Source organism: Carcharodon carcharias, chromosome 1 (genome assembly GCF_017639515.1).
Source record: "Carcharodon carcharias isolate sCarCar2 chromosome 1, sCarCar2.pri, whole genome shotgun sequence".
NCBI classification, from domain to species: Eukaryota; Metazoa; Chordata; class Chondrichthyes; order Lamniformes; family Lamnidae; genus Carcharodon; species Carcharodon carcharias.
The window spans coordinates 161,748,096-161,763,636 of NC_054467.1; the positions used below are offsets into that span (position 1 = coordinate 161,748,096).

The 15,541-nt window shown below is 44.6% G+C and overlaps 1 protein-coding gene across 1 annotated transcript in view; it reads left to right on the plus strand.

Moving 5' to 3' along the window:
* The window catches only part of zdhhc2 (zinc finger DHHC-type palmitoyltransferase 2), a 170,360-nt gene that overhangs the window by 46,687 nt on the left and 108,132 nt on the right, over positions 1-15,541 (plus strand). The window contains exons 2-3 of the mRNA XM_041191238.1: positions 10,026-10,052; positions 15,388-15,482. Of these exons, the coding sequence (XP_041047172.1) occupies positions 10,026-10,052; positions 15,388-15,482 (122 nt within the window). The remainder of the gene's footprint in view (positions 1-10,025; positions 10,053-15,387; positions 15,483-15,541) is intronic.

The following is a 15,541-nucleotide window of genomic DNA, read 5'->3' on the forward strand; positions in this document are numbered from 1 at the left end:
AATCAGGGGTGATTTCAATCTACATATAGATTGGTTAAATCTAATTAGTAATAATGCTGTGGAGGAAGAATTCTTGGAATGTATACAAGATGGTTTTCGAGAGCAGTATATTGAAAGAACCAATGAGGGAATGGGTTATTTTAGATTTAATATTATGCAATGAAAAAGGACTAATTAATAATCTTGTCGTACAGGAGCCTTTAGGAAAGAGTGACCATAATATGCTAGAATTTTACGTTTAGTTTGAAAGTAATGTCATTCAAACAGAGACTAGGGTCTTAAAACTAAACAAAGGAAAATATGCAAGTAATGGGGGGCAAATTAGCCATGGTAGATTGGGAAGCTACGTTAAAATGTATGACAATAGGCGGGCAATGGCTAACATTTAAAGACCGAATACATAGTTTACAACATACGTTCCTTTAATGCACAAAAACCCAGCAAGGGAAGTATTCCAACCAAGGCTAACGAAAGAAATCAAGGATTGTATTAGCTCAAAGGAACAGGCATACAAAGTTGCCAAAAAAATGGGAAGCCTGAGAATTGGGAGCAATTTGGAATTCTGCAAAGGAAGACCAGGAAAAAGATTAACAAAGGGACATAGAATATGAGAATAAACTAGTGAGAAACATAAAATTTGACTGTAAAAGCTTCTTCAGGTATGTAAAAAGGAAAAGATTAACAAAAACAGATGTGGGTCTATTACATGCGAGTCAGGATAATTTATAACGGGGAATAAGAAAATGGCACAGAAACTAAACAAATACTTGGGGTGGATCATCCCAGATTTGCACTAAATGTGGTAACAGGTGGGGAAAAATATATTTTACCTGCCAGCCATGGGTTTTCGTGTTGTATCATCCCATTCCCGGCACGTTCCGCCTCATTAATAATGCAGTCCTGAGAAACATGCTGGATCGGGAGCGGGGTGGCCCCTGACTCACCTGCCCTGCCATCAACTCTGGTCTTCAGAAACCCGGACGCCATATTTAAAGGGTGCCCCTGCACAGAGCTAGAACTCTCTAAGGGATCAGAAGCCGTTGGAAAGTCGTGGCTGCCAAACAGAGGAAACATGCTGCCCCCAAATGTAGCGACAGCTCCTCAGGTGCCTATTGGACACAGTGGAGGCCTGCCATGAAATTCTCCACCTCTGCTCTGGGCGAAGACCCGCGAGCAAGGTCATCAATCCAGCATGGGTGGCGGTGGCAGCAGTGGTCAGTGCCAATGCCCTTCAAAAGAGGACAGGCACCCAGTGCAGTGATAAATGATCTCCTTCATTCTAGCAAGGTAAGTCACTCTTCTCATCACCCTCAACTCACACACTCTCAAACCCATCACACATAATCAGGGATCTCACTCACTGCCAGTTCAAGGGACATCATCATTCACTCTCTCACATGCACCTTCAACTGCCCTGCAGATTGTGTCCTCATCCCATCCATGGCACCACTCACCACCAACACACATGCCAGGCATTCTTATCATCTGGCCTGGCAGATGTTCCGCTTACACCCCATCCAATTATATTCATGCAGGACATGCTGGCACGCAACAAAAGGGAGAGGTTGTAGACTGGTTGAGGAATGCCCAACATCAAGGTCCTCACAGACTTTGAAAATAGAGTCACCTAGCTGGCTGGTGATGATCTGGACCATTCCTGTGCTGACAGGTCAGCGGTGCTCAACCAGGTGAGGATCCAGCTGTGCAACATCCATCAGACAACCATGCTGTGAGTGATGTGTCCTGTTCCGCAGTCCCCATCATGCACTATCTCTCCTTGCTTTCGCAGGCATATCTAGGAAGCAGCAGAAGGGGACCCCGAGCCAGGTCCTTGACTCAAGCTGCGCAACCTCAGAAGAAGAATCTGATGAAACCCTAACTGAAGACCCATCACAGTGCTCACCCACACCCTCCGCCAGCCCAACACACGCCTTGATGGGTCCTAGTTCCAGGGTAGCCTCGGGGTTACAATCTGGTGAGCACATTGCACTGTCTGATACGCAGCAGGGACTTCCCAGGTCCCTGGCACTCTGAGGACTGCTGGAGGCCAGAAATCTGCTGAGTCCGAGTCAGATGAGGAGCCTCTGGACTCAGTCATACCTCGGTTGCTGGAGCTGCAAAGGCAAGCTTGGGAACATCAGGAAGAGATGTCCACTCCACTCCTCAGAATGCAAGGCTTGATGGAAGATTCCATCCGCTTTCAGGCTGAGGTGATGGTGCCGGTATGCCAACGTACCAAGATCAACACTGGTAGGGTGGCAGCTGCCATGGAGCCTTGGTCCAGGACATGATTCCCGCGCAGCTGCGCGGGCTGAACTCCATCGCTGACGCCATTGTTGGCCTCCAACTGTGTCAACGCGAGAAGGGGTGCTGGGCAGCTTTATGTCACTCCAGCTTCCCCTTCTCCTCAAGGGGGTCAGCCAGGGGCCTCCAGGGGCCCTTGGACATCCATAGGGAAGAAGATCAGCAGGCGCACACCCCGGGGCCATCCACCCAGGTGACTCCAGGAGTGTCTGACCCATCTGAATCCCCTCTTCCTATGACCCTAGCAGCTCCAGCTCCACAGGCCGAGGAGGGTGCCACAGCCGCACAGCAGGACCCTGAAAGCAGGCTGGAGCCCTACAGGTCTTGGCCCTCCAGAGGACACCTGCCAAGGTCATCACAGGGTGTAGCAGTCAGCAGGCTGCCTCCACCTCCACTGTGGATGTCGAGGAAGCACCAAAACGTAGCTGCAGAGCTAGGAAGGTTAAGAAGATGTAGTTGCACACCTGGGGAATCACTGTTAATCACTTGTACATAATGTTCACTATTGTAAATAAACTTTCTTTAGGTATATAATAAGGAAAAGATTAAGAAAAACAGATGTGGGTCCATTGCAATTGAGTCAGGATAATTTATAATGGGGAATAAGGAAATGGCACAGAAACTAAACAAATACTTGGGACACAATCTTCCCAGATTTGCACTAAGTGTGGTAACGGGAAGAATGTCTCCCTGCCTGTGGCTCCTTGTTCTGATGAGCAGTGTTTGTATCACTCAGATGTGAAACCTTGGTTCCTGCACAAGGTAAGGGCAGGTGTCTCAGTCCAGGACCTCTTCCCTGTGCAGTGTGTAACCTTCAGACCAAAGTGATGGCCCAGCTTCACACTCACTGGACACGTTACTGATGCCTGCACCTTGATGATGCTTGTCATTGCTGCCAGAATGTCACGGGCAGGCGTCATAGAGTTTCATCATTCTCTCTGTGTGCTCTCAGCACCTTTGAGATGGGGCTGGCACTCCTCTTTTCAGCATCAGTGACCGGTGACTGTGTGCTGCTGAAGGTCTCAGGTGCGGAAGGCTGACAAAGCATCAAATGGATTTAAAGTTTCACAGCTGCATCTCCATTATATGACCCTGATCACAGAGTGCAAGTGAGCTGTCCTCGGCCAGCCAGGAGTCATACATCCACAGAGGCTATGTGAAGATTTATGGAGTGTCTTCACTGCATATCGTCATCATCCTCCTGGAATGTAGCAAGTATTCGAGCCTCCAATGTGTCTCCATGACATGAGCCTGAGCATTGAGTGTATCTGCGCTGCCATCAGTCACACCGGAGTCAAATGTTCACAGATGCAAGGTAAGGATGTCAGGACTGTCCTCACTGTATCTTGTCATTACCCTCCTCGAATCTTGCATCTGAGGGCCTCTCGAGTGCACCTGCCTTGTCTGGCTAGTGCGATGACTGCATTGCCACATCCTCGCTTTCGGGGACCTCATCACAGTCATTCTCATCAATGTCCTCCTCATTGGAGCTCCTCCATCTCCTCCTCAGCCAGGCCCTTCCCCCGGTGCAGCGCCAGGTTGTGGAGCACGCAGCAAGCTATGATGGTGCTCCACACCCTCTGGGGACTGTATTGCATTGCTCCACCGGACCTGTTGAGGCACCAGAACCTCATTTTCAAGGTGCCTAGCGTTTGCTCCACCAAAATCCAGGTTGCGGCTTGAGCCTCGTTGTACCGTCACACTGCTATAGTCTGAGGCCACCATACAGGCATCATCAACTACGTCCTCTGTGGGTAGTCCTTGTCACCAAAGAGCCAACCTTGCAGCATCTCCGGACCCTAGAAGTTGTCAGGGATCTGAGACCTGTGAAGGATGTAGGAGTCATGGACACTCCTTGGGAGTCATGTGCAGACCTACAGAATGTTTTTGTGGTGGTCACACACCAGCTGACATTCAGCGAATGGAAGCCCTTGTGGTTGACGTAGTTGACTGCTTGTTGCCATGGAGATGTAAGCACCATGTGAGTGCAGTCAATGACACCCTGCACCTGTGGAAAACCTATGACCTGCGCAAACCCCATTGCTCTTGCTTCCTGGCTTTCCTGATCCTGGGTGAAATGCACAAAGCTCTGTGCCTTAACGAACATAACGTCCATGACCTGGATACACTTGTATGTGGAGGCTTGTGAGATACCACACAGGTCCCCTGTGGAGCCCTGGAAGGAGCCACTGGCATAAAAATTGAGCGCCGCGGTCACTTTCGCAGCCACTGGCAGTGGATGCCCTCCATGTCCCTGTGGCACCAAGCCTGCAGCGGATGGCATATGTGACCAACCAACTCCCTAGACATGTGCAGTCTTCAATGACACTGGTTCTCAGTCATCTGCAGGAATGACAATCACAGTATATAGACAACGCCTACAAGCGATGACTCTGGATCTTCAGCTGAGTGTGCAGCAGTCCCTGCCGTCCCTTCATCTCGAGGGAGGTGCTCCTCGCTTTGCTGAGCCAGGCGCCTCCGCTGCTCTCTTCTCCTTCTTCGCTACTCTCTGTGAGCCATGAGGCATACCACTAAATCACCAGGCTCCACGATCCTGATGTTCTCTTTCTGCAGGATCAAAGAGAGACGCGTGGGTTAGCTTAGTGTCCTAAGAACCTCTTGTTTAAGCCTGAAGGCCCCTTCATGCATGCAGGAGAGTGCTGGCCACCCCTTGGATGGCCAGTATGTAGTGGGCTGGCCAAAACCCCACCCACCTCCATCCCACTCCATTTGGTTGATTGACAGAAGCTTTGCCCACTGGACTGCATGCTGTGCTCTCAGCTGAGGTGCAGGCATTCTCCTAACCCACACTGCTAGGCTGCACTGTTAGCTTGAACCTTGAGGGATACTTGTCCAAAACTCAATAAAGACATCGCAAGGGGCTGTGAGTGCCTCCACCAGTTACTGCGTCATGGCCAACTTGCCCAGTTGGCCATTTGTTCTGCTGCCCCCTAAAGCACACATTAAGTTGTGGTTTGCGCATGAGGAGTGAAAATTTCTGGAGCATTTGGTGGCACTTTCATGCTTTTGCGTTGCTTGATTAGGTGGAAATGCTTCAGAGGACCGACTCCAAGTATGTTAATGAAGCTGCAGTTGAACAGTCTCAGCCAAGAAAGAATGTTCACTACTGGACCAGCTTTCCAAGTGTGTGGCTGCTTCCCTCACCACCTCCCCCCGACCCCCAACCACCCCTGCCCCATTCCCTGGCGTGTGCTTGTGTAATTCCTTCAGCCTATGCTACCTTGTACCCCACCACACCCCCAACTGACCTGCATTGGAGCCCTTGCCCCAGCACCACACTGATAGCTAGCCAGGAAAAAGCGACTTGCCTGTGCTCCCCGCAAATGCGCAGCGCCTCTTCCTTGATGTCCTATGGGTGATGCTTGCAAGCGCTGCACAAGGTTGTGTACACACACCTCCGAGTTCCCCTCAAAGTTCAGCTGGCCAGGTGCGTGCCTTTTAAAGGCAGTCGTGAAGCAGGCTGTTCTGAAGTCACACCGATGTGGGTGGTAATTTTGCCTTGAGCGGATGATTCCAGCGAGCAGGGCTTATAATGAGATGCTAAAGTTCCCACGTACAGCAGCAGGAAACATGGCCTGCCATTGACACATGGAGTGGATGATTCCAAACTGGTTTCACAATGGCATAAAACTGATTTTCAGCCTTCTCGCCATATTGTCCTGCCCTGTCCGCCTGACATGACGCCCAGTGCCAACAGGACTGGAAAATTCGGCCTTGGTGTGTGTCTTAACGGAGGAAAATTATTTTAAAAACTCCAAGAAATAATGGAGAATCAAGGGAGTAGTATAAACGAGGAACTGCAAGATATCAATATTCGTAAAAATAAGTACTAGAGAAATTAATGGGACTTAAAGTAGATAAATCCCCTGGACCTGATGATCTACATCCCAGGATGTTGAAAGAAGTGGCTGTAGAGATAGTAGATGCATTGGTGGTCATCTTTCAAAATTCTATAGACTCTGGAATGGTTCCTGTAGATTGGAAGGTGGCAAATTAAACCCCACCATTTAAGAAAGTAGGGAGAGAGAAAATAGGGAACTACAGACCTGTTAGCTTGACACCAGTAGCAGGGAAAATGCTAGAATCTATCATAAAGGATGTGATAACAGGACACTTAAAAAAAAGTAGCAGGATTGGGCAGAGTCAACATGGATTTATGAAAGGGAAATCATGTTTAACAAACCTGTTGGAGTTTTTTGAGGGTGTAACTAGCAAAATAGATAAAGGGGAACCACTGGATGTGGTATATTATAATTTTCAAAAAGCTTTCAATAAGGTCACACGCAAGAGGTGAGTAAACAAAATTAGAGCACATGGGATTGGGGATAATATACTTACATGGATTGAGAACTGGTTAACGGACAGAAAACAGAGTAGTAGGAATAAATGGGTCATTTTCAGGTTAACAGGCCGTGGCTAATTGGGGTACCACAAGGATCAGTGCTTGGGCCCCGGTTTTTCACAATCTATATCACTGTGTTGGATGTGTGGATTAAATGTAATATTTTCAAGTTTGCAGGTGACACAAAGCTAGATGGAAGTGAATGTGAGGAGGATGCAAAGATGCATTAAGTGAATTTGGAGTGGCTAAGCAAGTGGGCAAAAATTTGGCAGATGGAATACATTGTGGAGATATGTGAGGTTATCCACTTTGGGAAGGAAAACAGAAATACAGAGTATTTCTTAAATGATGAGAGCCTGGGAAATGTTGAACTTCAAAGGTACTTGGGTGTCCTTGTTCTTGAGTCACTGAAAGCTAACATGCAGGTACAGCAAGTAATTAAGAAGGCAAATGGTACATTGGCCTTTATTACAAGAGGTTTTGAGTATAGGAGTAAAGGTGTCATACTGCAATTACATAGAGCCTTGGTGAGGCTGCACCTGGAGTATTCTGTGCAGTTTTGGCTCCTCACCTAAGGAAAGATATACTTGCCATAGAGGGAATGCAACAAATGTTCACTAAATTAATTCCTGAGATGGAGGGATTGTTCTATGAGTAAAGATTAAATAGACTGTGCCATTATTCTCTGGAGTTTAGAAGAATGAGAGGTGATCTCATTCAGTCATACAAAATGCTTATAGGGATCGGCAAGGTAGATGCAGGAAGGATGTTTCCCCTGGCTTGGGTGGGGGGAGGGGGTTCTTGCAGGAGTTCTAGAACAGTCTCAGAATAAAGGGCAGGCCATTTAGGACTGAAGTGAGGGAATATTTCTTCATTCAGAGGGTGATGAATGTTTGGAATTTTCTGTCCTAGAGGGCTGTGGAGGCTCAGTCGTTGAGTATGTTCAGGACTGAGATCACTGGATTTCTACAAATTAAAAATAACAAAAAATACAGGGATAGCGCAGGAAGATCAGCCATGATCTCATTTAATGGCAGAGCAAGCTGGAAGGACTGAATGGCCTACTTTTGCTCCTGTTTCTTAACTTTTTATGTTTTAACGTGAGATTCAAACTTCCAGTTGATACCTATAAGAATGACCCAACAACAGTTTTAAGTTTGTTACAACCAAGATGGGAGGAGTACACTGTCTGTCTCTAGTTCCACTACTCCATGGGTCTCACATATATTTAAGTGATTTCTCCAGGTAGCCATATGGTCAAATATGTACTTTACCTATGAATTTCAGATTGACTATTCAATGCCCAAGTTACTTTAATAAAGAACAAAATTATTAGTTTGTTAGAAAACCAGACCTGTCAAGTAGAAGGCAAAGCTTATTAACGTAGAGTATGAAATGTGAAAATGTAAAACTCTTTCTAAATATCCTAACACTCTCTCTCTCTCCCTCACGCACACACACCATAAAAAATAGTAAAATAGAGGAATTCTACCAAAAGGTGAAAAATGATTCAAGGGACAAGGATAGATGGTGGAGTCCTTGAAATGGCATCTGGGTTATATGGTGGGAAAACCATCAAGGACTCTTGTACTACTTTTCAGGCAGACTCGAGGAAAACTTGCAGTCAGTCAATTTTAGAACATAGAGCAATTTCAGAGTAACTTTCATTCACTCTCTGCTTTGGGACTGGGTCTGGAGCTTCAGGAGCTGGTATATTCTTTACCCAAGCAGTTGATCTTTTTTCCTCCAAAAGCAAAACTAAAGCCAGCTTTTAAACAATTTTCCAGACATGTTTTTTTTACAAAGCCATAAACCACCATGTAGCCCTTTTGTAAACAGTCCACCTGGGTCAAGAGGTTTCCAGCTTCTTTAAAATTGCTTAATTAACTTTTCTTGTAAAATGCTATCTTTTCCAATAACAGCTGCAACCAGAGTCCTTGTATTAACCCCTTTAGGGACAGTGTCTTTTAAAAACACAAATTCTCCCAGTATGTTCTTAGTCCATGAAGATGAATCATTTTCTGTGATTAAAGTGTTTATGAAATATTTTAAAACTGTTACTGTACCAAATGATTAAAAGACCGCAATAGACTAAATATTTCTCTTTTTGTAGGCAACCTACACTTGAAACTACAGAAAGTGACATTCTTCTTGTATTCTTATCATCCATCACACACTCCACAGAATTACAGTCCTTTGAGCAAACAGTCCACGTTACTCCTAGCTTCCAATGGGTTTCTGTATCCCTGTTTCATAGACTAGTATCTTTGAGTGACCATCGCCAGGCTCACTCTTCAGTTTTGGAGAGTTCCTTAAATCCACCACCAATAGTAAAGGCTGCTCCAATGATTCCTCATCCCCTGGCCATGCCAGAAGAAATCACCTGGAATCCTTAGAAGGATGCATCTCTTTGACTAGAGATCATCTGTCTCCCACATCTGGCTGTGCAAAGCCAAGCAGCCACTTCTCTCTGCTGACTGCACAGAACTGCTGTCTGTCTATAAGATTCATTGATTTGTAGGGAAGCCTGCACTGACCTCAAAAAATGGCTTCCTCTGCCCTCTTTTTCCCATGGCAAGGTATAAACATATTAACCTTGCATTCAGGTAGAAAGGCTAATCAGCTATCTTTGACTCCAACTATCTTTTATCTTAGGAGTAAATGAACGGTTTACAACACAAAGGTTTATAACCTGGTATCTTCAACACCTTTCTGCACTTTTAGAGGCTCAGATATTACTCATTGTAAACTCGGAGACTACTGCCATTATCTCCAAGCTTAAATACTTTGCATCTTCTCCACAGTAAAACAATCTCAGCCTTCCTTTGATCTCCAAAAATTAAACCACCCAGACTAGTGGCTGTCAGGCAGATGACAGAACAGGTCACATAACCTCCTACATTTACCCAAAATTTAAAACTACCGTCACAAAATATAATAACCTTAAACCTCATAGTTGTACCAGCTGTTAAAAACTACATGCATTTGGGAAACCCATGCTTCCAAGCTTCCTGGCCTCACAATACCCACCTCTGCTGCCTGCACAGAAATTGCCTCTGGGCTAAAATCCACGCTCATAAATCTCCATCTATAAAGCCTGTGACAGTGGCAAAGGAAGAAGAAATGCAATGTCAAAACAAGCAACTTAATCTTCAACCTGGGGCTGGGAACCTGACCTCACACCTCCAGGAACTTGCAGCACAAATAACTTGCAAACTGAAGGGTGAGGATAAAAATCTAACAGGACATGATCGGAGATATCTCATTCCAGAAAATGCAAAAAACTTCTAAATGATATGTACAATGCATCCTGTTTTGTCTTTTTTCTAATTTATCTCTTTTTTTCATTTTCTGACAGTGTCCATGAAAAATATTGGTGAAAAAGGTAAGTGTTTAGTTCCCAATTATTTATCGTACAAGACTTAATAATATATAAAGGTATCTCTGATTTTAACCTGAAACATCAAGCAGCAACGGGGGAGAGTTTAGATCAGACAATTGTTAAACTCCCCATTGGATTTATATTTTCTATTTAATACAATATTAAAATAAAATTGGAATCAATTCAAAACTTTGCATTCCCATAGGGTGTGTTCAGTTAAAATCAGGACTGATATTCTGTATTGTATTGCTTCATTAATTAATTAAAAATCAGAGCTCAAAGATGATTATTCAACTGCAACATGCTAATTCCCATTTGGGTTTTTAAGCATCCTTGCCTTAAGGAATCAACACTACCCATGTCATCTTCTCAACTAGTACCCACGCATACATGTCTCTCTCCATTGCTCAGGGAAGTTTTGAGCTGTTCAGTATTTTTTTATTTGTTCATGGGATGTGAGGTTCACTGGCTAGGACAGCATTTATTACCCATAACTAATTGCCCTTGAGAAGTTACTGGTGAGTTGCCTCTTGAACCACGGCAGTCCATGTGGTGTAGGTACACTCACAGTGCTGTTAGGAAGGGAGTTCCAAGATCTTGACCCAGCGACAGTGAAGGAACGGCAACACATTTGCAAGTCAGGATAGTGAGTGGCTTGGAGGGCAACTTCCAGGTGGTGATGTTCCTATCTATCTGCTGCCCTTGTCCTTCTATAGCTGCACTCATCCAAGCAAGTGGGAAGTGTTCCATCACACTCTTGACTTGTGCCTTGTAGATGGGGGACAGGCTTTGGGGAATCATGAGGTAAGTTACTTGCCACAGGTTTCCTAGCCTCTGACCTGCTCTTATAGCCATAGTATTTGTATGGCTAGTCCAGTTCCATTTCTGGTCAATGGTAGCCCTAAGGATGTTGATAGTGGGGATTCAGCGATGGCATTGTCATTGAATGTGAAGAAGCATTGATTAGGTTCTCTCTTGTTGGAAATGGTAATTGTCTGGTACTTGTGTGGTGCAAATGTTGTTTGCCACTTGTCAGCTTAAGCCTGGATATTGTCCAGGTCTTGCTGCATTTGAACATGGACTGATTCAGTATCTGAGGAGTCACGAATGGTGCTGAACATTGTGCAATCATCAGCGAATATCCCCACTTTTGATCCTATGTTGGAGGGATGTTGGTGAAGCAGCTGAAGATGGTTGGGCCTAGGACACTACCCTGAGGAACTCCTGCAGTGATGTCCTGGAGGTGAGATGACTGACCTCCAACAACCACAACAATCTTCCTTTGTGCTAGTTATGACTCCAACCAGCGGAGAGTTTTCCCCCTGATTCCCATTGACCCCAGTTTTGCTAGGACTCCTTGATGCAACATCTGGTCAAATGCTGCCTTGATGTCAAGGGCAGTCACTCTCACCTCGCCTCTGGAGTTCAGCTATTTTGTCCATGTTTGAATCAAAGCTGTAATGAAGTCAGGAGCTGAGTGATCCTGGCAGAACCCAAATTGAATATCAGTGAGCAGGTTATTGCCAAGCTAATGCCGCTTGTTGGCTCTGTTGATGACTCCTTCCATCACTTTACTAATGATTGAGAGTAGGCTGATGGGGTGGTAATTGGCTGAGTTGGATTTGTCCTGCTTTTCGTGTACAGGACATACCTGGGCAATTTTCCACATTGCTGGGTAGATGCCGGCATTGTAGCTGTACTGGAACAGCTTGGCTAGGAACACGGCAAGTTCTGGAGCACAAGTCTTTAGTACTGTTGCTGGAATATTATCAGGGCCCATAGCTTTTGCAGCATCCAATGCTTTCAACTCTTTCTTGACATCACGTGGAGTGAATCAAATTGGCTGACGACTGGCATCTGTGATGCTGGGGACCTCCGGAAAAGGCAGAGATGCATGATCCACTTGGCACTTCTGGCTGAAAATTGTTGTAAGTGCTTCAGCCTTATCTTTTGCAATGATGAGCTAAGGTCCCCCATCATTGAGGATAGGAATATTTGTGGAGCCTCCTCCTCCAGTGAGTTGTTTAATTGTCCACCACCATTCACAACTGGATGTGACAGGACTGCAGAGCTTAAATCTGATCTGTTGGTTGTGGAGTCACTTAGCTCTGTCCATCACTTGCTGCTAACATGGAAACCAGCAAAGGAAATTCATGGTCAGCAGTTGAGTGGTAATAGGATCAAGGGAACAGGAGGTGGATCTTTTAGAACAGATGAGCTCAGAGAAGGCATGAAGGGAGATAAGGGAAAAACTAGAGAAAGATGCAAGTTCAGGACCAAGGGGGGATCCTTAGAAGAAACTGCAGTGATAATGGAATTGAGAGATTATTTTTCCAGGATTGAACACAGAATGAAGTAGTGTTGGGAGGGGGATGCAGCTGGAAAGCTTTACAAGGAAATGATCAAATCTGTAATTGACACGATGGGTGTAGCAAGGGCACATGAGATGGCAAAGTCAAGAGAATGCAGATGGAGCATTTAGTTGGAGGACAAAATTAAGGGAGGATCGGAAGACAGGGAATCTCATGAAACGTACAAGATTCTGAAGTAGCTTGACGGGGTAGATAGTGAGAAGTTGTTTCCCTTGGTTGGGGAATCAGGAACTGGGACAGAGACTCAGGATAAGAGGACAATCATTTAGGACTGAGATGAGGAGACATTTCTTCAAAGGAAATTCTTTAGTATTCTCTATCCTAGAGGGCTGTGAATGGCCCATCATTGAACATATTTGAGGCTTAGGTAGACAGATTTTTAGTGTTTCAGGGAATCAAGGGATATGGGAGCAGCCGGGAAATTGGAGTTGAAGCCCAAGATCAGCCATGATCAGATTGAATGATGGAGCAAGCTCAATGAACCATATGGTCTGCTCTTGCACCTATTTTTTTAATATTCTTATGAAACTCAGGAGAGAGAGCATGATGAATTGACATGGAGGTTGAAATCTCCAGTGCTGAGAAGGTGCTCGCTGCACAGGTTGAGGGACAGAAGCAGTGAACGTCTCTCAGTGAGAACATATTTACCCACCCAAGCACCATAAAAGATTGCAATTTTAGTTTGGTTAAAATTATTTTCTGGTAATGCCACTTTAATTTGGACAAGTCCATAGCAACTAGTGTAGCAAACTTAGGTGTGACCCAATGGTGTTGGTCAGAATACTGTAAGTTGCATTTTGTCCTCTCTTCCACTATGGGAAGAATTTTCCCGTTGGCAAGCAGGCGGGACCTGCTCGCTGACGCGTAAAATGATGCGGAATGACGTCAGGCGGAACTCTCAACATCACCCCATGTCATTTGCATTTCCAGGTCAGCGCGGGCACAGCTGAATCAGCTGTGCGCCTGCCAACCTGTTAACAACCTATTGAGGACATTCAAAAAACAATTGAACCAATTAGTGGACCTGCCCGTCCAACCTTAAGGTTGGTGGGCACGTCGGGAGCGCTGGCAGCTACCTGAAAAAGCATGAAACCTCATCCACGGGTGGGATGAGGTTTCATGGCTGAATTAAAAAATTAAGATTCACTTTTATTTAAAGTTATGTCCATGTCCCAACTCATGTGACAATGTCACATGAGGGAGTATGGATGGTAAATGAAAATTTCAACAGAATAACTCTTTCACTTTGGGAACTGATCTCCCTGAGACAACACTTAGTCTCAGGGAGATCGGAGCGCTCCTTCATGTGCATGTCAAGGAGTGCACTGCCGCATTTGGCATTCCGCCCCCCGCCCCCACCCCCTGCCCCATAGCGCTAGTGCTTCCGTGCAGACGTCACGCTGGGTAGGCCTTAACTGGCCCGCTCATGAAAAATGATGGCACGACCCTGATTAGGGGCACCAATCAGAGGGCCACCCGCTCCCCCACTTTTCTCCCCAACAGGAGGGGAAATGTTGCCCCATGTGGCTCTCTCTCAAAATCTTCACAGTTTAGTAATTCCATCTTGTGGTTTACTATACTTGACCATAGAGCTGAAAATAATAATGATAAGCTTAAGATAACCAGTATTATCATTTGGATTTGTCTTGCTTTGCAATCCATTGAAATTGTTATTAAGAATGGATTGTGACATTGCATTTAGTACATGTGGAAGAATTGTTAAATCTGTAGAATGTTGTAGCAAGCATGGTCTGAAACAATAAAGCTACAAAAGAATGTACACTGTCCAAAATAGCATCTATAACGCACATCAAAAATTTCTACTGAAAGAATTGTTACAACTACAAAAAAAAGTCAGGAGGCTCATCTGCTATTGAAACTCATTCATGCCTTTGTTACATCTAGCTTTGACTATTCTAATTTACTCCTTGCCAGCCTCCCACATTCTAAACTCTGTAAACTTTGGGTCACCCCAGACCCTGCTGCCCTGTCCTTACCTGCATCAAGTCACGTTCACCCATTACCCCTGTGCTCACTGATCTACGTTGGCTCCAGGTTGAGCAATACTTCAATTTTCATATTCTCATTTTTGTTTTCAAGTTTTTAAATGGCATTGTCCCTCCCTACTTCTGTATTCCCTTCCAGCTCTACAACCTTCTGATATATTTGTGCTTTTCCAATTCCAACCTCTTAAACATCCCTGATTTTTAAGTGCTCTATCATTGCTGGCGTGCTTTCAGCTGCCTGGGGCCTAAGCTCTGGAATTCCCTCCCTCAATCCCTCCACCTCTCTTTCCTCCTATAAAGCACTCCTTAAAAACTTCCTCTTTGATCAAGCTTTTGGTCACCTGCCCCAATATCACCTTATGCAGCATATGTTTCTTTATAACGTCCCTGTGGAGCACATTGGGATTTCTTTTACATTTAAAGGTGCTAAATAAAAACAAGTTGTTGTTGTCGTCGGTGAATTAACAACAATTTAAAACAAGCTCTTCATACAAGATATTAAAGGAAAATGGACCTCAGGTGTAAAAATCAGAGTATATCATCTCCTTAGAAAGTTGGAGTGAAATAAAAAATTCTAATACTGACGGGAAAGCATCTTGATATTAATAATTATATGTTTATGAAAATTGGGCTTTTATTGTTACGTTGACCAATCAGAAATGAAAACTCTGAACAGGCTCTAGAAATGACAAGAATGCATAGGCCTGTAGGCTAATTGTTCCTTAAGATAATCACAGTTTGTTTTGTCAAGGATTAAAAAAATATGTAAAGTTAATCTTCAGTGCAGAAGTATCTGAATTTGCACTGTTAGGAATATTTATTTTATTTTTATTAATCATCAGGCCACCAGAATTAACCTTGACCTTTTGGAATAGTTTACCTGCTAAATCATCTAGATATGTATTTTATTAGACAACCTGAATCATGCTTGTGTTTCTTTTGTGGTCTCCTTTCTTCTAGTTGCCTGCCTTGTATTTTATCATTTGCTTTTCATCATGTTCGTGTGGTCATACTGGAAAACCATCTTTACAAAGCCAATGCATCCAAGTAAAGAGGTAAGCATGAGAAGAAAACAATGTCTTTTGCAGATGACATTTTGCACATTAGCATTATA